This window comes from Cetorhinus maximus, chromosome 16 (assembly GCF_964194155.1).
Source record: "Cetorhinus maximus chromosome 16, sCetMax3.hap1.1, whole genome shotgun sequence".
NCBI lineage: Eukaryota > Metazoa > Chordata > Chondrichthyes > Lamniformes > Cetorhinidae > Cetorhinus > Cetorhinus maximus.
The window spans coordinates 71,230,908-71,253,228 of record NC_135894.1 but is presented as its reverse complement, the minus strand read 5'-3'; the positions used below and the strand labels follow the sequence as shown (position 1 = coordinate 71,253,228).

The window sequence follows — 22,321 nt, the reverse complement described above, 5'->3', positions numbered from 1 at the left end:
CTTATCAAATGCCTTCTGGAAATTCAAGTACAGCACATCTACAGGCTCCCCTTGATCCATAGTGCAAGTTACTCCATTTTCTTGGTCTGTTACATCCTTTGACAGCAATTTATGGCGGTGGGGGTGTTGCAGAAATGGAAATTAAGGTTATGTTTTGGAGAGAGTTAGTGGGTTAGATATTTTACAGAGGAAAGGATTGAAGGTTATGAAGGCTAGAGCGGACTAAATTCTGCAGTTGTTCTAATGGAATTCTGCTGTAAAATGGGTCAGGACCATGATGTGCTGGGTCCTGACTTTACAGTGTTGTTTCCTGGGTCGTATTGTGGGTGAAGAGATCTTAGATGCCAATGACGTAAGCTATGTGACATAGCTAGAGCAGATAAGAGGAATGAGTGTGCCTTGATGGTAACTTGGACACATGTTGTTTTCCACTAAATGGCTGACAAAGAGCTGTTCTTCATTGCTTACTTTGGTCCCAGTGTTAGGTATATAAATGAATAGGATAAGGAAAAGTAACAAGAAAAGTTGGGAGCAAAGCTATGGCTAGGAGCAAGCATCCATCCCCTGTTTCCTCTTTATTTCTCTTTACAATGGTGACTACATTTCAAAATGTACATAATTGGCTGTAAAGTGCTTTGAAACATCCTCAGATCATGAGAGCCACTATTTCAATGAAACACTTTCTGATTCTTTCATCTCTCAATATTTTCTTTTCCCTTTCTCTCAATGCCCACTCCAGGTTTGGTTGTCTTTGAGACCATGCTGTTGCTCTCTCAATTTCCAGTAAATTCCTGAGTATTTAACTCCCCTTCCAGGCCCCATGCTACCAGACATCATTGGTGGTTCCCTCTCTTTAGTCACTAAGCCTGTAGCTTTCAAAACCTCTGTCACCAACCTCCTGCACAAAATTCATCTCCAACTATCTTTTCTCATTTACAACTTCCTTTCCTCTCCAAAGTTCTGAAACATATTGTTACCTTCCATATCCAGGCCTATCTCATCCATATATCCATTTGGATTCCTCCAATCAGGCTTCTAGCCCTCCCACACTTTGGAACGGCGATTGCATTTAAAAAGTATTTCATTGGGTGTAAATTGCTTTGACATGCACAGTGGTCATGAAAGATGCTATATAAATGAAAGTCTTTTTTTCTTTCTTTCTTTCCTTCCTTTCTTCCTCTCTCTCCTTTTGTCATAAATTATGTTTTTTGTGACTGTGACCACGATGCATTTTCTCTCCTCATCCTCTTTGCAACCTTTGATGCAATTGACCATACCATTCTCTAGTACCTCTTCTTCAGTGGGGCTACCCTTGCATGGTGCCACTTTTTCCTATGCAATTGTAGCCATGCCATATATATCAATGACTTCTCTCCCCAACCACCTCAGGAGCCCCCCAAGAATACATTATTGACCTCCCGCTCTTCCTCATATACATAGCAACATTACCAGTAGATGTGAGGTTGGCTTCCGCAAGTACATTGATAACACCCAGCTCGATTTATCTGTCAATTCTCTCACCCTCTCCATTACCTCAGTATTTCTGAATTATTGTCCAACATCTAAGCTTGGATGAACCATAATTTTCTTTGGAAAGACCAAAGTCATTTTCACTGACCCCTGTTACAGCAAACTCCATACTCTTACCCCAACATCATCCCTCTACCCAGCCACTGTCTCAAATTAAACTAGTCTGTTCACAACCCTGGCATCTTATTAGGCTCTGATTTGAGTTTCCTACATCCTCTGCATCACAAAGAATGTTGACTTCTTCTCAATAACATTGCCCTGCTCCATCTCTACTTCAGCCCATGTACTGATGAAGACTCATTCATGCCTTTATTATCTGTAGACTTGATTAATCCAATGGTTTCCAGGCTAGCTTGTTAGAGCCCAAGGCCGGGATTTTCTGGCTCTGTTGGGGGTGGGACCTGCCATGGGCGAGGTGGTGCTCCAGCCAGAAGTCCATTGACTTGCGGTGGGACCGGAAGATTCTGGCGGCGGACGGATGCAGAAAATCCAGCCCCAAATTTCTCAAATGTCAGCTCTTCCAAAACTCGGATGCCCACATCCTACCTTGATCCAAGTTCCGTTTACACTGTTCCCCATTGGCTGAAATTTAAATTTCTAATTGTTTTATTTATATTCCTCCTTGCTGTACCCTATCTCTGTAACTTCCTCCAACTCTACAATCGCTGTCCAAATGTTCTACCCTCTGATGGCTGTGCATCCTTCCCAGCTTCCTTCATCCCACCATTGGTGACCAGACCTTCAGTCATCCAGGCCCCACACTCCGGAATTTCCTTCCTAAATTCCATCATCTCTTCTCCTTAAAACACAGTTTTTGTTTATGGCTCCTAACCTTTCCTTCTTTGCCTCAGTTGTTAATTGTATAAATTAAGGTTAAGCATTTACAGGTGGAAGGCATTCATTGGATGATTATTTGAATGCATATAAAGAGACTCTTCTTGACAATGATAGTGTGGATTAGAGTGAGGAGCTATATAATTGTAATGTTTTACTTTGTGAATAAATCTAAAACTGAGTAAAGATTGGCTTCTGGACTCCTACTTCACCAACTGGCAGCCAGGAATTTCACATTGTTCTTACACACGAACAGGAGAGTGAGCACATCCTGAGTGGGGCAAAGCCAGAGTGGGAATTCAGAATTTGGTGCAAAGCATGAATTAGGTGCATAGGGGACGAGGTGCTCTTTGCATTTTTGCCTTGCTATCCAACTTCTTAAATCTTCAGAGTGTGCTACAGCAAGAGAGGCTACAAGGGAAAGGAATCACTGGTAAGTAGTGGGTAAGGTATTTACTACTTTAATTGCTTATAGATTAAGGTCTTTTTGTGGTTTACCGTTTGTATATTCTACAGTAATGAGGATCAGGAAAGAAGGGCCCTAGAGTAATTGACATAAAAGGTTTAATTTAAAGGGATAAGTCATGGCAGGAGCGCTCAAAGCCGTGGTGTGCTCCTTGTGCTCCATGTGGGAAGCCAGGGACATTTCCAGTGCCCGGGACCAGCATGTGTGCAGGAAATGTGTCCAGCTGCAGTTCCTGGAAGCTCAGGTTTCAGAGCTGGAATGGCGGCTGGGGACACTGTGGAGCATCCGCGAGTCTGAGAGCATCGTGAATAGCATGTTTAGAGAGGTGGTCACACCGCAGATGAAGGGACTTGAGGAAGTAAGGAAATGGGTGACCACCAGGCAGTCCAAGAGAAACAGGCAGGTAGTTCAGGAATCCCCTGGGGTCCCGCGCACAGATCGGTATTCTGTTTTGGAGGCTGATGAGTCCGCTGGTTCCTCCAGGGAGTGCAGACAGAGCCAAGCTTCTGGCACCACAAGCAGCCTGTCTCTACAGGAGGGGAGGAAGGGAGGAAGAGCAATAGTAATAGGGGATTCTATAGTCAGGGGAACAGATAGGCGCTACTGTGGCCGTCAACGTAACTCCAGGATGGTATGTTGCCTCCCTGGTGCCAGGGTCCAGGATGTCACTGAACGGCTGCAGGGCATCCTGAAGGGGGAGGGTGATAAGACAGAGGTCATGGTATATGTTGGTACCAATGACATAGGTAGAAAGAGGGATGAGGTCTTGCATCAAGAATTCAGGCAGTTAGGCAGTGGACTAAAAAGCAAGACCTCTCGGTTTGTAATCTTTGGATTACTCCCAGTGCCACGTGCTAGCGAGCTCAGAAATAGGAGAATAGCACAGATGAATATGTGTTTTAAGAGTTGGTGCAGGAGGGAGGGTTTTAGATTCCTGGATCACTGGGACCGTTTCTGGGGAAGGTGGGACCTGTACAAGCGGGACAATCTACATCTGAACCAGAGTGGGACTAACATCCTTACGGGCAGGTTTCCAAGTGCTGTTGGGAGGAGTTTAAACTAATTCAGCAGGGGGAGGGGACACAGAATGTTAACAGAAGAGGGACACATTATAATACAGTAAAACAATCAAGTCAGAGGGAGTACTGCTGCAATAAGCTTCAAGGGAGTAAGGCAAGGCTGGGTGGCCTCTACTTTAATGCCAGGAGCATTACAGGTAAAACAGATGAGTTAAGGGTGAGGATTGACATGTGGAATTGTAATATAGTAGCCATCACTGAGACATGGTTGAGGGAAGGGCAGGATTGCCAGCTCAACATTCCGGGATATAAAATCTTCAGGTGAGACAGGGGAGGGGGTAAAAGAGGAGGAGGCGTTGCATTATTAGTTAAGGAGTCAGTTACTGCAGTAAGGAAAGATGATATTTTGGAGGGGGCATCGACTGAAGCTTTGTGGGTAGAGTTTAGGAATAAAAAAGGGGCAACCACATTATTCAGTGTTTATTATAGACCCCCAGATAGTCAGTGGGAAATTGAGGAGCAAATATGTGCACAATTTGTAGAGGTGCGTAAAAAGAATAACAATAGGGTAATTATATTAGGTGATTTCAACTTTGCCAACATTAATTGGGATAGACATAGTGTTTGGATGGGGCTTGGATGGAGTAGATTTCTTGAAATGTGTACAGGAGAACTTTTTAGGTCAATATGTAGAGCGTCCAACAAGGGACGGTGCAGTGCTGGACCTAATTCTGGGGAATGAAGCCGGACAGGTGGCTGAGGTGGTGGTGGGGGAACATTTTAGCGATAGCCACCACAACATGGTACAATTTAAGTTTGTTATGGACAAAGAAATCAATAAGTTGCAAAAATTGTTTTGGATTGGGGGAGAGTGCATTTTAGTAAAATAAGGCAGGATCTGGCCAAGGTAGACTGGGAACAGTTACTTGTGGGGAAATCTACAGAGGAACAGTGGGGGGTGTTCAAAAAAGAAATGGGGAGGGTACAGGCTCAACATGTTTCCTCTAGGGTGATAGGAAGGAGTAACAAGCACAGAGAACTATGGATGACCAGAGATATTCAGGTTATGATGAGAAGGAAAAGAGAGGCTTTAGCAGGTACAAGGGAAGCAGATCAGTGGAGGCATTAGTGGAGTACAGGCAGTGCAGGGTGGAGCTTAAGAAAGCAATTAATAGAGCAAAGAGGAGATATGAGAAAGCTCTGGCTGGTAAAAGTAGGGAAAATCCCAAGATATTCTATAAGTATATCAATGGGAAGAGGATAACCAGGAAAAGAGTAGGGCCCATAAGGGACCAAGGGGGCATTCTATGGATGGAGCCAGAGGACATCGCTAGAGTGTTGAATGAATACTTCACGTCCGTCTTCACCCAAGAGAATGAGGATAAAGGTATGGAACTCGGGGAGAGAGACTGCGAGGTTCTTAAGCAAATTGATATAGGGAGTGACAAGGTATTGGAGGTGTTGGCAGGCTTAAAAGTGGACAGATCTCCAGGTCCAGATGATTTGTGTCCCAGACTGCTGAGGGAGGCAAGGAAGGAGATCGCAGGGGCTCTGACCCAAATTTTTAATTCCTCTCTGGCCACGGGGGAGGTACCAGAGGACTGTAGAACAGCAAATGTGGTTCCGCTATTTAAGAAGGGTCGTAGAGATAAGCCAGGGAACTACAGACCAGTAAGTCTCACGTCAGTGGTAGGGAAACTATTGGAGAAAGTTCTGAAGGAGAGTATCTATCTCCACTTGGAGAGGCAAGGTTTGATCAGGGATAGTCAGCATGGCTTTGTCAGAGAGGGGTCATGCCTAACAAATTTGATTACATTTTTTGAGGAGGTGACCAAGTGTATAGATGAGAGTAGTGTAGTTGATGTAGTTTATATGGATTTCAGCAAAGCCTTTGACAAGGTCCCACATGGGAGACTTATAAAGAAGGCAAATGCACATGGGATACAGGGTAATTTGATAAGGTGCATTCAAAATTGGCTTAGTTGTAGGAGGCAGAGGGTGATGACAGAAGGATGCTTTAGTGACTGGAAGCCATTGTCCAGTGGCGTACCACAGGGATCCGTGCTCAGTCCCCTATTATTTGTCATTTATATAAACGACATAGCTGACTATGTGGGGGGTAGGTTTAGTAAATTTTCGGATGACACAAAGATTGGCTGGGTGGTTAGCAGTGAGTTTGAGTGTCTTGGGCTACAGGAAGATATAGATGGGATGGTCAAATGGGCAGATAAGTGGCAGATGGAATTTAACCCTGAAAAGTGTGAGGTGGTACACTTTAGAAGGAGTAATTTGACAAGGAAGTATTCAATGAACGGCATGACACTAGGAAGTTCTGAGGAACAAAGGGACCTTGGTGTGTGTCCATAGATCTCTGAAGGCGGAGGGGCATGTTAGTGGGGTGGTGAAAAAGGCATATGGGACACTTGCCTTTATCAATCGAGGCATAGATTACTAAAGTAGGGAGTTCATGTTGGAGTTGTATAGAACCTTGGTGAGGCCACAGCTGGAGTACTGTGTGCAGTTCTGGTCGCCACATTATAGGAAGGATGTGATTGCACTGGAGGGGGTGCAGAGGAGATTCACCAGGATGTTGCCTGGGATGAAACATTTAAGTTATGAAGAAAGGTTGGAAAGACTTGGGTTGTTTTCTTTGGAGCAGAGAAGACTGAGGAGCGACCTGATCGAGGCGTACAAGGTTATGAGGGGCATGGACAGGGAGGGGGGAGGGTGTGAGGAAAAACATTTTTACCCAGAGGGTGGTGACAGTCTGGAATGCGCTGCCTGGGAGGGTGGTGGAGGTGGGTTGCCTCACATCCTTTAAAAAGTACCTGGATAAGCACTTGGCACGTCATAACATTCAAGGCTATGGGCCAAGTGCTGGTAAATGGGATTAGGTAGGTAGGCCAGGTGTTTCTCACATGTCGGTGCAGACTCGATGAGCCGAAGGGCCTCTTCTGCACTGTGTGATTCTGTGATCAGTGTCCGTTCATTTTCCTCTAAAAAGCACCCATGTTAATGGCGCTAAGGGCTAGATTTTCCAGCCTTACTGGGATCGTCCGGTCCCGCTGAAAGTCAACAGGCTTTTGGCTGGGCCACAGAATCTCCCACGGTGGGTCCCGCCACGATGGGACCGGAAAACCCCGGCCTAAATCACTGTACGCTACTGTTCTTATTGAATATTATGCAACTTACTTTTTATGGATAAAAGCAAAATACTGCAGATGATGGAAATCTGAAATAAAACAGAAAACGCTGGAAAAACTCAGTAGGTCTGACAGCATCTGTGGAGAGAGAAACAGTTAACATTTTGAGTCTGTGTGACTTCTTCAGAGCTAAAGTAGAATTTTTAAAAATTCATTCACGGGATGTGGGCGTTGCTGGCTAGGTCAGCATTTATTTCCCATCCCTAATTGCCCTTGAGGAGATGGTGGTGAGCTGCCTTCTTTAACCGCTGCTGTCCCTGTGGTGTAGGTACACCCACAGTGCGGTTAAGGACGGAGTTCCAGGATTTTGACCCAGCGATAGCGAGGAATGGTGATATATTTCCAAGTCAGGATGGTGAGTGACTCGGAGAGGAAGAGGGCCCTGCGGGGGGCCCTGTGGGGTTGTCTGGGGGTGGGTGGGTGGGTGGGTCGTTGAAGAAAATGGCTAAAAAGAGGATGAAGAAAATATTTATATTAAAAATTTAAAAGAAAAAATGAATCAATAAATAAATAAAAACGTTTAAAATGGATTAAAAAAGTGATAAAGATGGAAGAGAGAGTTTATGGTCTGAACTTGTTGAACTTAATGTTAAGTTCCAGAAGGCTGTAAAGTGCCTACTCAGAACATTTTTTTTATCCTTTTTCCCCAACCCTCCCCCTCCCCACTTGTCACTTGTTTCTATGCTGTGCTTTCATAAAGCGCTGACCCTTCTTCTGCTATTAATACACCCTGCTATCTTATTTTAATACCACTATCAGCACATTCTTTAGTTTTTACACTACCATTAACACTCCCTTTGTCTTGAGTTCATGACGTCTTTGTCAATCTCCCCCCACCCATCCCTGACCTTCGAACTTGCTCCACTCCCTCTTAAACAGTATAAAATCCATCACATTTCTACATCTCTTTCATACTGGAGAAGAGTTATGTGGACTGCAAACGTTAACGCTGTTTCTCTCTCTACAGCTGCTGCCAGACCTGCTGTTTCTCCAGCATTTTCTGTTTCTATTACTTTTTATGAAAGCATTTACTTAGTCGGTGATTTTTTTCAGGATTATGTTTGTTTTCATAGTTGTTTTCACTTAAACTATTTATGAAATGAAAGAAAATTAAAAACAAATTTTTCAGCTTACATTAACACCCTGTGAATTGGCAACAATAATCATTACGGTTATTAATAAATTTGATCAATTTTCAGTAAAGCCTCGATCCCATCCAGCTATTGTAAGTGGCTTTGGACTTGATAACTAGAAACATTACTCATCTTGCTCCATTTTTCCTACAGACAACGCTGGTTTTTATTGCATGTGGTTCGAAAGATCTAAGGTTATTTCAAGCTTTGGCATTTACGTACTTTAGTCAACCTTTAATCGCAACCATAAAACAAGTTTCATGCGTTGCATAACCTTTGAACTGATTTTTCCGGGCCCTATGATGACGGCTCCCTGACTCATTTCCACCGCCGGAGAAGTTCCCTGTGGGTGGGCTACCAGCACCATGGGGGAAAGGCAGCTAACTGAATTATTACAGACCCAGTTAGATCCGATGTTTGCAGGTGAGCTGCTATTGTGCTGCTGCTGGAGCAGCCCCCTGCCATTCACAGAGGCCTCTATCTCCACCGAGACAGCCTCCCTGTGGCAGGCCTTCAGAGCAAGACACTCCATGCCCCAAAGGGGTAGGAAAGGCTGCACCCATGGTCCAAACAATCCATTCAGAACGCTATCCCCTCTGCTTCAGGAGGCTTAACAACTTCACTTCCAATAAATTTATCATCAATCACATGCCTCACTGGGCAACTTGAGATGGAGGCGCCCTTGCAATTCCCAACCAGCAGTGCTCGCCTTTGCCTGAGGCCTTGGGTGGATGCCGTAACAGTAGTAGCCACTCCCTGCCCAGCAGTGCTGCTGAGTGTAGAAGCGCTGCCTGCCTCTAAATGGCTGGCAGCTCTCAGTAGGTGGGACTTCCACCTCCTGGGTCCTTGATCCTGGTGGAAGGCCTGCTGCTGGCCTGTTAAGTGTCTGAGTGGCATAGGATGTGGCGGGCCTTCCCATAAAGAGGCAATGCAGGGGTCTCACTGGCTATCTAGCAGTTAGTTATAGACCCCCATCGCTGCCATAAGACTCCCTGCATACAGTTTTGGCCTCCATATTTAAGGAGGGCATTACTTGCATTGGAAGCAGTTGAGAGAAGATGCACGAGGCTCATTCCTGGGGTGAAAGGGCTGTTTTATGAGGAAAGGGTGAGCAGGTTGGGCTTATACACATTGGAATTTAGAGGAATGAGAGGTGATCTTATTGAAACGTATAAGATTCTGAGGGGGCTGGCAGAGTAGATGCTGAGATGCTTGTGGAGAATCTAGAACTAGCGGCAGAGTTTCAAAATAACGGGTCTATAATTTAAGATGGAAATAGGAAAGAATTTCTTCTCTCAGAAAATTGTGAATCTTTGGCATTCTCTACCACTGAGAGCAGTGGAAGCTGGGTAATTGAACTTATTCAAGCTGAGTTAGGTGGATTTTTGACCTTGAAGGGAGTCAAGGGTTATGGACAGCTAGGGTGAACAACTATCCCTTATTTTATGGGATTGTACCCTAACTGAGTTCATTGTCCTGTATCCTGGGCTGCGTGTATCCGGGATGCTGCTCTTCCTCTAATTCGGATGTTTAAATCTTCCACATGCGCAGTGTCCACTCTGCTCCTGCGCCCTCAGGCAAACCTTGCAGAACTCCCTCCGCTACCGCTCTCACAGCTCTGACAGCACACTCCCCCCGCAACAACGCACTCACAGCTATGACAGCACCACTCCCCATCTCGTTCCAATGGACCACCATGCCAGAATATCCCTTAATTTTCTCCACGAGAGTTGGTCACCCTGGAGCAGGCAAGGAAATGGAGTTAAGGCAACAATCTGATCAACCATAGGCTTATTGAATGGTGGAGCAGGCCAAGGGGCCTATTCTTGCTCCTATTTCATATACTCTTATTAACTGCGAGAATTGTTTCTCATTGCAGAAAGATAATTCTTAAGGAATAAGTTGGAGTGTTCAACTGAGAAATGAAATGAAGATTCTGTCTACATGTAACTTTATTTGTGAAGATACTTTGGATGCAACCTACTGTGAACTGAAGGAAGAACAAGGATGTTATGTCGAATAGTCTGGTTTTGTGTTTTTGGAATTTCCCAATTACGGAGCACAGGTGACATCCCATTTTATTGATGTTTTACATTTGTATGTTGGCTTTAACTACAAAATAAATCATGTTAAATTGGCTATAAATTCACTAAAATGAAGGGGAAGGTGGTAAAACAAAGGACAAATTAGAGGAATGGCCGTAACTTCCGAACTCCAGGGCGTCATAAACCTCCGCTGGGTAATTGTCCTGCACTGGAAACCATCTGAAAATTACAATTTAAATCGCAAACTTCAGATGGTTCTGACTGTCTTACATCAATAGTTGCCTAGAAAATGTTTGAAGAATTAAAATCACTTCTAGCTTCTGGGAAACTATTGGACAAACCCACACTGACCTCCCCAAGGGACTTCCCTCATACCCCTGAACCCCCAGGGGACTCGCCCATGCCCAACCCCACGGGACTCCTCCCACCACCCGGGACACCTCCGAGCCCCCATCCTGCCTACAGGACACCCCCACCACCCCCATGTGACTTTCTCCAAACTCCGGCTATTCCCGCAAGGCCTGACCCGACTCCCCCCCCCCCCCCCCCCCCCCCCCGGACCCCCCAAAGGCCTGGCCCAGCACAACTGGGCCCTTCCCAGACACCCCACCCCTCCCACCAAGGCCCGGTCCGACCTAACCACCCTCACAAGGCCCACTCGGACCTGACTCCCTGCCACCCCACCCCAAAGCCTAACCCAACTCAACTCAACTCAACTCGACACCCGTATCAAGGCCCAACCCAACATGCCCGCGCCCCCCTCAGGCCCAACCTGAACCAACCCTAGCCCCGATTCTCCCGACCCTACCCCATCCCCCAAAGCCCGGCCCGACCGGACCTGACCAGATAACCCCCCACTACTTCCAAGGCCTGACCCACTACTCCCAAGGCCTGACCCAACACCCCGCCAAGGCCTGGTTCAACCAGACCGACCCCTCCTCCTCCAAGGCCCTATCTGACCACCGCCCCTCACAAACCCTACCACTTACCTTGTACACTTACCTTGTACACTTACCTTGTACACTTACCTTGTACACTTACCTTGTCAAAGATATTATCCTGGCTGGACCTTTAAACTTACCTGGTTTACAGCAGCTAATGCTATATAAAAGGACTGTGGCTTACTTACCTTTGACTCTACGGCCCTTGACACTCGGCTGTGGCAATGCACTGCGTTGCCCAGATCTTGGTCGGCTGAGTCAAAAGGTCAGGCAAGATAGGATCGGCTGGATTTCCTGGTAAGAACTTTCGAGCAGAGTGGCAATCCGACTCCATTGCCACATCGCTGGAAGTTACGGCCCAATGTCTTTCACATAGCAGGTTATTAGACAACTATTAACAGTGCTTTACCACAGCTAACTATTGAGCACGTACCAACAGTGGGAAATCTTGCCCATTGACAATGCAAATTCCAAAATCATGGCTCTATTGCCCCTTATTTAACAGTACTGCTGGTAGTGTGCTAGAAAAACAACTCCTAAGACATCCTTTAATAGGGAATTAGATAAGTTCTTTGAAAATAAAGAATTTTTAAAGAGTATTGAAAAGGCAGCAATTGGAATTAAAGGGGTAGATTTTAACTTTCTGGCAGCCCGCGAGCATACCGGCATGATAGCAAAGAGGCCAGGACCCTTTTCAAGGTCAGATCTTATTGAAATAGAACTGACAAGCTGCCTGCTCCAGATGAGCATCCACGTGCAGCTGGCTGGATTCAGGGCAGTGCCAGATCAGACAACTAGGTAAGTCCAGGGATGATGTTTGGCGGGGGGTAGTGGGGGGGGTGGTGGTGCAGTTGGTGGTGGCAGCAGCTCAAGTTATTTTTGTGGGCCCTAAAGGGGGACTTCTCTCCTAGGCACCACAAGAATAACCTTCAATTTAATTTCCTGGGGCCTGTTCAGCTGTTTTGCCATTAAAAACTGGTGAAGCGTGCACAGGGTTGGACCTGCACAGCTGAATTTGAAAATGAGGTGCTGTGTACGTCACAGGACCATGATTCGGGGCTGGACTTTTACTCCTCGATGGGGGGCAAGTGCAGAAATGGGGAGGTGCAGAAATCCACGCCTCTGGCCAGTATGGCACTTTGCCAGCACCATCCTGCCTTGGGCCATATTCCCAGAGTGGCGAGCTGCCAATTAATAGCTATTTAAAGACCACATAAGGCCTATTGACAGAGGCCAACTGGAATTTTCCAGTCAGCCCCTGGGCCTCCCAGGGCATCAGGACTAGGCCAGCTGAAGTCTGCAGTCCAGGAAGGATTTGAGGCCCAGTGAGGCCCTCCCTGCCTGGTTGGCCACAGCTGAGGAAGGTTGATATGGCAGAAGGAATGTCACAACAACAGGAAACTGTGACTGAGTGAGAGCTACCTACAACTTCACCAGTTAACCACCGACTTAATGAACTGTTTAAAGAAGACCTTTTTTTTTTAAAGATACAAGAAAAGACACTGGTCAAAAAATGGCTTCCATGATGCTGTAAAGTTGACCACTTTTCTGTAAATTTTCAATATGAATTGCACTGTAGACCTGTTACATGGAATCTCACCTTTGGCAAGTGGGGGGACGGGGTGCAGTTGGTGTCAAAGTCGACTTCAGACAGGGACCCTATTGAAAAGAAGGCATTAAAGATGCAAAGTGCTGACATTCAGCTGTAGTCCTATCAAGACAATAGGAACTGCTAACCACCCAGATACTCATCAAACATTCCAAATCCCTGTGGAGGATGAAATAGCTCCCATTTCCTGTTGATTTATTTTTTGAAATGTGTCAAATGTTTTGGAGATGCAAAGAACAAAAAATGGGATTACTTGGTCTGCAACAACGAATGCAAGACCTGCTAATTGAATCCCCTTCTGGGAATACACAGACAGGAGTTTAGAAACTGGTTCTGCCAAGCAGAATGAAAAACAAAGGGAGAAAGAAACATGACAGTCATCTGAAAACACTGCTGGAAAAGAGCAGGAAATCTCTCCCTCTCTCTCTAAAGCTGAGAGAGTGTCTTCAACTAAGTGCCGACCTGAACAAAGTCAACTCCAGAATTCTACAGGAAACCACTAATTTCAAACGGCTGCAACATTCAACAATTTACACCTCAAAGACAAGCAAATTACTTAATCATATATTCTTTTAGCTTTCATTGGATTCTAACTTTCTTTCTTCTGATATCTATGTGTGTGTGCTATCGCATCTTTATTAGTTTTTTCTCGGGTTTAGTAACTAATAAACTTACTCTTTCTTAGGTTCACAAAAAACCTGGTTTGATTGGCTCCTTATTCACAAATAAATAAATTTGCATTGGAAAAGGTATTTACGGGGAAAAGAAATAAAAAAAAAACACTTTGTTGTGACCAACCGAGGGAGCAGAATAGAAGGGGAGCCAGCTCAGGCCTTCTCACCTGGTCTTAACAGGATCATGAGGCCTTAGGGGTTGAACTGAAGAATGAAAAGGGGCAACCACACCACTGGATGTGTACAATATGCCCCCAAACTATCAGAGGGAGATAGAAGAGCAAACATGTACGTAATCTCAAAGAGTACAAAAATAATAGGATAGTAATAGTAAGGGATTTCAACTACCCTAATATTAGAATTCATGTAAAAGGCACGGCAGGAACAAAAAATTCCTAAAATGCATTCAGGAGAACTTATTTAGCCTGTATGTAGCAAGCCCAACAAGAGAGGGTTATTCTGGACTCGTTTTTTGGGAATGAAGCTGGGCAGGTGGAAGGAGGTACCAGTTAGGGAGCACTTTGGTGGAAGTGATCATAATTCGGTTAGATTTATGATAATTATGGGATAAAAGTCCCAAATTGAGGTACGGTAATTTTACGAAGCTGTGATATGATTTAGCTAAAGCTAACTGGAAACAGTTACTTGAAGATAAATCAATGGGAAACATTCAAGTATGACCCCTTAAAGGAACAGGGTAGGGCTATCAAATCCAGAGCCCCCTTGATGTCAAGGGGCTTAAAGGAGAGGATAAAGAAAAAAAAGGGGAGCTTATGACAGATACTGAGGGCTCAAAACTGCAGAAAACCTAGAGGAGTATAAAGTGTTAAGAGGTGAAATTACAAAGGATATTAGGAACGCAAAGGGAGGGTATGAAAAAATATTGGTGAATAAAATCAAGGAAAACCAGAAGATTTTTATAAATACATAAAGAGCAGGAGGATGACCAAAGAAAGAGTTGGGCCTATTAGGGACCATAAGAGTAACATGTGAACAGAGTTGGAGGCCATTGACGTGGTTCTTAATGAATAAGGTATTACGAGGGGTCAGAGTAAGAGAGAATGTTATAATAAGGTCTAAATTAGGGCTACAATGCATCTATGTGATTGTGTGGAGTGTGGTAAATAAAGCTTCTGAGCTGCAGGCAAGATGGCCATGTGGAAACATGATGTGGCAATAATGGGGGCCTAGCTCAGCAAGGACTAAATATCCCTGGATGCTGGTGTTGAGAAATGACAGGGGAGGAAATACAGAGGGAAGAGCAGCACTATTAATTAAGGAGAACATTACAGTGATGGAGGGAAAGATCCTGGAGGGATCAAGGGCAGAAAGCATCCGATTAGAGCTAAGAAACAGTGGAAGCAGCATGACATTGCTGGTGCATTCTATAAAGTTATGGAAGAACAAATTTACAAGGAAATTGACAGGTTCAAGAATTATAGATAAAAACAGAAAATGCTGGAAAAACTCAGCAGGTCTGGCAGCATCTGTGGAGAGGGAAACAGCGTTAACGGCTGAGATTTTCCATGCCTGCTGGCATTGTGTGTGTTCGATGGTGTGAGCAGACAATATGGTGTGACTGGCTTCACGACGGCATGAAACCAGTTTGCAATCGTCTGCTCAGCCTGCCGATGACGGGCCATGTTTCCCGCCATTGGATGTTGGGAACCTCATTGTAATGCATCTGCATATCACTATTAGGCCAGCCTGCCGGAATTGTCCCCTCCTGCCGGATCATCCGCTCACATGCCGACGTGTTTCACAACATCATTTATCAGGTGTGCACTTGGCAGGCTGCACTTCACTCAGGACTTCAAGGTTTATTTGCCTATTTTGCTTCAGTCAGTACTCGCAGCGCCAGGCGTCACAGACAGCACCACTTATAGGGGAGCTCATGGGCAGGTCTTTACCTACCAGATGTAGGTGGCTTTTCAATGGCTGCAGGGCTAGGGCTTGCTTGGGGAAGGGGGAGAAGTGGCCTCAGGCAAGGGAAGAGCTGCAGGACAAGAGCTGGAGAGAAGGAAGGTAACCCAGGGTGTGTGTGGGGGCACATGTTGATCTGTGCAAGTGGCCTCAAGATGGTGAGGGCTGAGGAGGCAGTCTCCAGAGGAGATGAGACCAGATGGACATGTGAGGGTATGTGTGTGAGGGTGGTGATGTCCCTTGAGCTGGCAGTGAGTGAGATGCCAGTGAATGTTTGATGGGCTTGAGTGTGTGAGTTTAGAGTGATGAAATGGTTGCCATACTCTGGCTGCATGGATGAAATCATTCATCCTCTATCTGCACTGGATGGCCAACTTCATCTGTGCAGCATTGGCACTGATCACCACTGCCATCGCCTACCAAGCTGGAGTGGTAATGTAGCTGCCCATCCTGCGGCCAGAGCAGGGGTAGAGGACATCATGGCGGAATTCCACAGCATCCAAAAGGCCCTCAAGGGCTGCAGTCTTCTTGCCTTTTGGGACCATGTCTTCTTTGCAGCAGTCCTGGGCTGGAAGCACTGAGCGCGGCTGTACTTTAAATGTGGTGCCTGGCGTGATGAAACGGCGAGGTGACGGCATGGTAGGCAAATCAGAGCCCATCTGCCATCTAAACAGCGTGTATCCCAGGTATGTATAACTAATGTGGCAGGTTTGGGACGATACAGCGCAAAAAGCTGCCAATGCGGCCGCCGGGTAAAACATTGTATTCCCTGCCTGCTACTGCACTTAGTGCAAATTTGGGATGATTCTGCCCAATGTTTTATTATCACAATAATGTTGCATAGCAGTCTATTCCATCAGCACCCCCCCAGCCCTAAAATAATGATCTATTCTGTGCATAATCATTGCTGGTGATCCTTCAGTTTATGGTGAAGTAATATTGGTTGGTTTTTGAAATTTGGAAATTGGATCGTAAATTTCAAACACATTTGTTTCCCAGCAAAGACTAATTTTGCTCTATTTCCTTTTAGATGGGAGCAGCATAGGTATCATTTCCAAGGACGTGGTTTTGCCTTGTACATTTCAACCAACCCAGTTGTCTGATATAGTTCTTCACTGGATGCGCATTCTGTCCTCGAAGACCATTGTGGTTCACAGCTTTTATCGAGAAACAGATCAGTTATCCAACCAAGATCAAAGCTACAAAGGGAGAACAAAGCTTTTTACTGATGAGATAATGAAAGGGAATGCATCCCTTCAGCTTACAGGAGTTAACAAGACTGATGAAGGAGAGTACCAATGTTACATCAGTACATCAGAGGGGAAACGTGAACTGAACATCTTGCTAGAAGTGGCTGGTCAGATATATGTTATTTTCCATTGAAAATGAATTTTCTGTGAATTGGGTTGTGATTTGGAAATGAATAGAATGTGAAATCATTTAACTCTAATCACTTATCAAGGAGTCAAGTGGCGGAATTTTATGCCTGTGGGACTTTACGGTCCTGCCGAAGTCAATGGAGTTTAGAATGGCTCACTGCATTTTACAGCCCCGTCACCAGTCTGGCCAAGGAACTAAATTTATAATATCATCTCAAAATAAAACTAAGTGTAAAATAAACTTACATAAAAAGATAGGAACAGGAGAAGGCCAGTCAATGTCTTTCAATTAGTTCATAGCTGATCTGCACCTCAACTTCATTAATTTGCCTTTGATCCACATCACAAAGATTCCCTTACATATACTTCACCATGGGTCATGGTGAGATTTGAACCCAGGTCTCCAGAGCTATACCCTGTGATGCTCAAAGACTAGTCTAGTGACAATACCTCTACACCACTGCTCAGCCCTAGGAGGGCAAATGTTGCAGATATAATATTTCAAAGGGTGTCATGGTTTAGTTCAGCACTGACTAGGCTGAAAACATCCCATTTCAATGCATATCATTAATTGACGTGAATGTGGAAATTCAGGACAAGGTCAAGGCTGTGCTGACGTATGGAGCTGTCATCAAAATACAAAACCTTAAATCACTGATAAAGATCCTGGGAACGAGTGAGAGGAAATCTTGATAACAAAAGCAAGTGTAAAAGAGGCAGAGTTGTGGCTGTCATTTCTCACATCTGTTTTGTGACAGAGGTGTGGGCACTTGATGTTAAGCCCAGGCAGCAAGTGAATTGGAATTGATGCCGAGGTCCTAATGAATCAATTGACTTTATCACATCTCAACAGCTTTGGTGAGGTTTTAACTCACTCAAAACCGATCGCATACACGGAGTTAAAATTGGGCCCAATATCTCAATTGATCTTCTAAATTGCAAATCCTCCCTTTCCACTGATCTTTGCAGACTATTGAAGGAAAGTTTTGATTAGTTTGACATTTGTTTATGGGAAAAGTTTTGCAAGGCAAATGGCCCTTCAATACCTTTCAGAGGTGAATCTTGGGCAGGGACAGAACTTAACTGTCTAACCCATATCCTGGAATCAAAGCATTCACATTTTGTATCTAGTTGTCCAACCAGGGTGGGGGCAGGGTGAGCAATTTTGCTGCAGCACCATGTTGCAATGCAAGCAGTCTCTGCCGTGCTGTGAAAGAATGGAAACAAAATTTACTGGCTATCTGACTCTGCTGATGATTTCTGTAATGCTCTCGATCACTCAGCAGTTGATTGCATTGCTGCAACATTTTAAATCACCCCAAGGTTTCACTCAATGTTGGCTGCCAGAGGCACACAGGCATCCCTGGCTTCCATTATTGCTAAGGTACAAATGTTACTTTTTTGTCATCGTAATATAGCCGGCAAGTTTTGACAAAATTGATTATGTAGCTGCGCTCACTACCAGTGGTATTGTTAACAGAAGAAAAGAAAAAATAGTGCCAAGGAGTTTATATAACTAAATCTTGTCCCAAATTATGTCCCTATGATCCCAATTTAGTTTGAATAAAAACAGATCTTGAGGTAATTTGTTTGAACTAGGTCTTGGTTATTTCTTTTAACTGCTTCTGGAGTTAACCAGAATTGTTACAGATAAAAAGATGGACAAACTATTGAATCCTAAAAGGCAAATTAATCTAAAGTTATACTAATCTTAGACAATAGGTCCATCACATTTCACATTTAAAAAACAGTTACACAAATATTAGCATTTCCACTAATCGTAGGAGTGTTTCCACAATCCCATTGAGGTTATAAGCCTTAAAATCATTCTAAAAGTACATTACTATCCAGAATGTTTCTATGTAACAAGGGAGCCTAACTAAACCAGACTGATCTGAAATAGAGAGGATACAGAATGACAAAATAATTCCACAAGCTTCTTGATTAGATCAAATTCACTGAAAAATAACTGGTATTATTTATATTTAGAGCATGGTAAATATATTTTCCATAAATATATTAATAATCAGAACCAAGCAGTTGGAAAGGAGTAAGTGCGGTGGTCATAGAGATATATTGAGAATTTACTCAATGGTTCTGCAGAATGGGTGCCATAATTTAAGTGGTATCAGCAGATACACTGTTTACAAGGCGTATGCAGGCTTTCCATCAATCTTTGGTCAGCTGGTCAGGAGAATTTCAGGCAAAATTCCTGGTAGTAGATTTTAAGGAGCCTTTTGAAGGTTTGCAGAGATGAAGCTAAGTGGAAGGGTTTGGGGCAGAATTGAAAAGTGGGCAAGCAAGATGGCTGAAGACTAAGCTAAACAACATTAGAACACAGAGATAAAAACAAAAAACTGCAGATGCTGGAAATCCAAAACAAAAACAGAATTACCTGGAAAAACTCAGCAGGTCTGGCAGCATCGGCGGAGAAGAAAAGAGTTGATGTTTTGAGTCCTCGAAACGTCAACTCTTTTCTTCTCCGCCGATGCTGCCAGACCTGCTGAGTTTTTCCAGGCAATTCTGTTTTTGTTTAACATTAGAACACATATTAGAACAGAATTGGAAGAGTGGTGGATGCCAACAGGGATGCAGGGCTGGAGAAAGTTGAAGAAGTAATAAGGAGAGAGATTGTAGAGGATCTCACATGATGCTGGGTACTTTTCGTTATAAATATTCAAAACTTCAATATTTTCCAAAATAATTGATTATTCCAACTTCAAAGAGCTGACTGAGAATATAAAGCTCTGATGCCGTGCCATAAAAATACATTTAATTACTTGCCATCCACGATAGGAAGAAGGATAAATATGAGGAGCGGCAGGCTATTGTGTAGAAAGGTTGAAGGTAATTTTTGAGGAGAGTACTTCATATATTTCTTGCAAAATCTCATATTAATTCCCAACCTAAAATCAAAGAAACCACACCTTCACCTCCTATTTAGTTAATTTGATTGTCTAACAAATCCTTAATATGCTTCCCAAATGAATAACCACTATTTTATGTAACTCACTCGAGGACACTGTTCTTGTCATATTACTTGCCAATTTGTACATTTGTAAGGCGAACTAAACTTTGAATCATTAGTACATTGCAGTGTTTATTGAATTCACAACATATTTATTTTTCTTATATTTAGCTATAGCTCGTGTTCTCTCATTATATACTGTCAAATGTTGAAATAAAAGTTGGGTAACTTTTACTCTATCTACCTAAACTCATATAACACTCACATAAGATAAAAGCAAAAAACTGCGGATGCTGGAAATCCAAAGCAAAAACAATAATAAAAATGCCTGGAAAAACTCAGCAGGTCTGACAGCATCTGCGGAGAGGAATACAGTTAACGTTTCGAGTCCGTATGACTCTTCAACAGAACTAAGGGGGGAAAAAAAATTGTTTTTCAGCTCACACCTCTCTATCATCCTTTAAAAACCCCCCTGAAATCCATCACTTCGTCCAAATTTTGGGCTCTCCTTCCTAATCTCCAGTTTCTGTTATCCATACATATCATAGAATCATAGATTGGTTATAGCACCAAAGGAAACCTTTCGGCTTATCATGTCCCTGCTGGCCCTCTGAAGGAGCGATTCAACCAGTGCCACTTCCCTGCCTTCTCCCCATATTTCTCTCTCAGATATTGATCCAATTCTTCTTTGAAAGCTTCAAATTGACCCTGTCTCCACCATAGCCTCAGACAATGAATTCCAGATCCTAATCAGTCGCTGCATGAAAAAGATTTTCCTTATGTCGCCATTGCTTTTTAGCTAATTATCTTAATCCTACGTCTACTGGTTCTCAATGCTTCCACCAATGGGTACAGTTTCTCCCTATCCACTCTGTCCAGATCCCATATAATCTTGAATACCACTATCAAGTGTCCTTTCAACCTTCTCTTCTCTAAGGAGAGCAGTCCCAACTTCTCCATTCATTCGACATAACTGAAATTCCTTTTCGCTGGAACTATTCTTGTGAATCTTTACCGTACCCTCTCTAATGCCTTCACATCCTTCCTAAAGTGTGATGCCCAGCTGAGACCAGTGTTCATACATGTTTAACTTAACTTACTTGCTTTTATACTCTCTGTTCCTATTGATAAACCCCAGGTTAATGTAGGCTTTATCAAATGCACTCTCAACCTGTCATGCTGCCTTCAATGATTTATGCACATAAATACCTGGGTCCCTTTACTGCTTTAGAATTGTACCCTTTGTTTTGTATTATCTCTCTGTATTATTCCTACCAAAATGAATCACTTTGCACTTCTCTGCATTAAATTTCATCTGCCACTTGTCCCCCCATTCCGCCAACCTGGCTATGTCCTATTGAAGCTCTAACTATCCTCCCAATGGCTCACAATACCTCTAACTTTTGTATCACCTGCAAATTTTGAAATTATGCCCTGTAAACCAAGACCTAGGTCATTATTACATATCACGAAAAGCGGGAGTCCTAACACCGATCCCTGGAAACTCCACTTTAAACCTTCCTCCAGTCCGAAAAACAATCGTTCACCACTACTTTGTTTCCTCTCACTCTGCCAATTTCGTAGCCAAGTTGCTACTGTCCCTTTTATTCCACGAGTTCTATATTTGCTCACAAGTCCGTTGTGTGGCACTTTATCAAATGACTTGGGAAGTACCTTACTTTTTAAATGCTAATATAATATTATATATCACATATAATGCATATATTATTAAGTTGTACCTGAATACTTTTTCAGAAGCAGGGGGATTTTGGCTTTGTGTGATAGTTTGAAGTGAGTCATAGTGAATCAGCAAACTGTTTTATATTTCTCCTGATTTTTATTGCCATTATTACATGTAAAGCTGAATGGTAATATTTTTGAGAAGCTAAGCTGTCTAAATAAGGAATCAATGGCTTATTATTTCTTTCCAGCTTACTGGAAGAATGTAGAACTACGTCCCCCAAATATGCTGTCTCCTGCAGCCAATGTTACCTGCTCTGTATATGGTACTTATCCAAAGCCATCATTAATATGGCGAGATGAGGATGGGAATGACCTAACTGATGGCACAAGTTTAAAAGAATCTCTAGATGCAGAAGCACTTCACAGTGTTACAAGCATTTTGAAGATTGATCAAACATCAAACATAACCTACACATGTAATATTAAGAATGAACGATTGCAGCAGTCATGGAATGCAACCTGGAAAATGCAAGGTAACAATTGGTAAATAACCTTTAAAGAAACCTCCCGAACATTAGTTTTCAAGTATGTAAAATATTTTAGCATTGTTGTGATATTTGAATTGGATATAATTTGATGATTAAACAGTTTTTGTAATTGCAACATTTTCTGTGGCTCATATTTCCCTTTTTGTCAAATTAAGTGAAGGTGCTGGTGTACATTTTTTCTATACCCATGGGGTCAAATTTGAAGCACCTTGCTTTGTTGTTTTTTGCACTTTGTTACACACAAAGACCTAGTCAGATTGTAGGGTTGTAACCAAGTAATTTTTTTCCTAAGTCAAATCACAAGTCAAAAAATAAATTGAGTCAGAATAGAGTCCAAGCCACCGATTTGAGTCAACGACTCAATCA

The 22,321-nt window shown here is 43.5% G+C and overlaps 1 protein-coding gene across 1 annotated transcript in view; it reads left to right on the top strand.

Moving 5' to 3' along the window:
- LOC144692016 (V-set domain-containing T-cell activation inhibitor 1-like) overlaps nucleotides 1-22,321 on the top strand; it is a 52,506-nt gene that overhangs the window by 24,370 nt on the left and 5,815 nt on the right. The window contains exons 2-4 of the mRNA XM_078560574.1: nucleotides 10,065-10,250; nucleotides 16,408-16,734; nucleotides 21,656-21,940. Of these exons, the coding sequence (XP_078416700.1) occupies nucleotides 10,193-10,250; nucleotides 16,408-16,734; nucleotides 21,656-21,940 (670 nt within the window). The 5' untranslated portion in view covers nucleotides 10,065-10,192. The remainder of the gene's footprint in view (nucleotides 1-10,064; nucleotides 10,251-16,407; nucleotides 16,735-21,655; nucleotides 21,941-22,321) is intronic.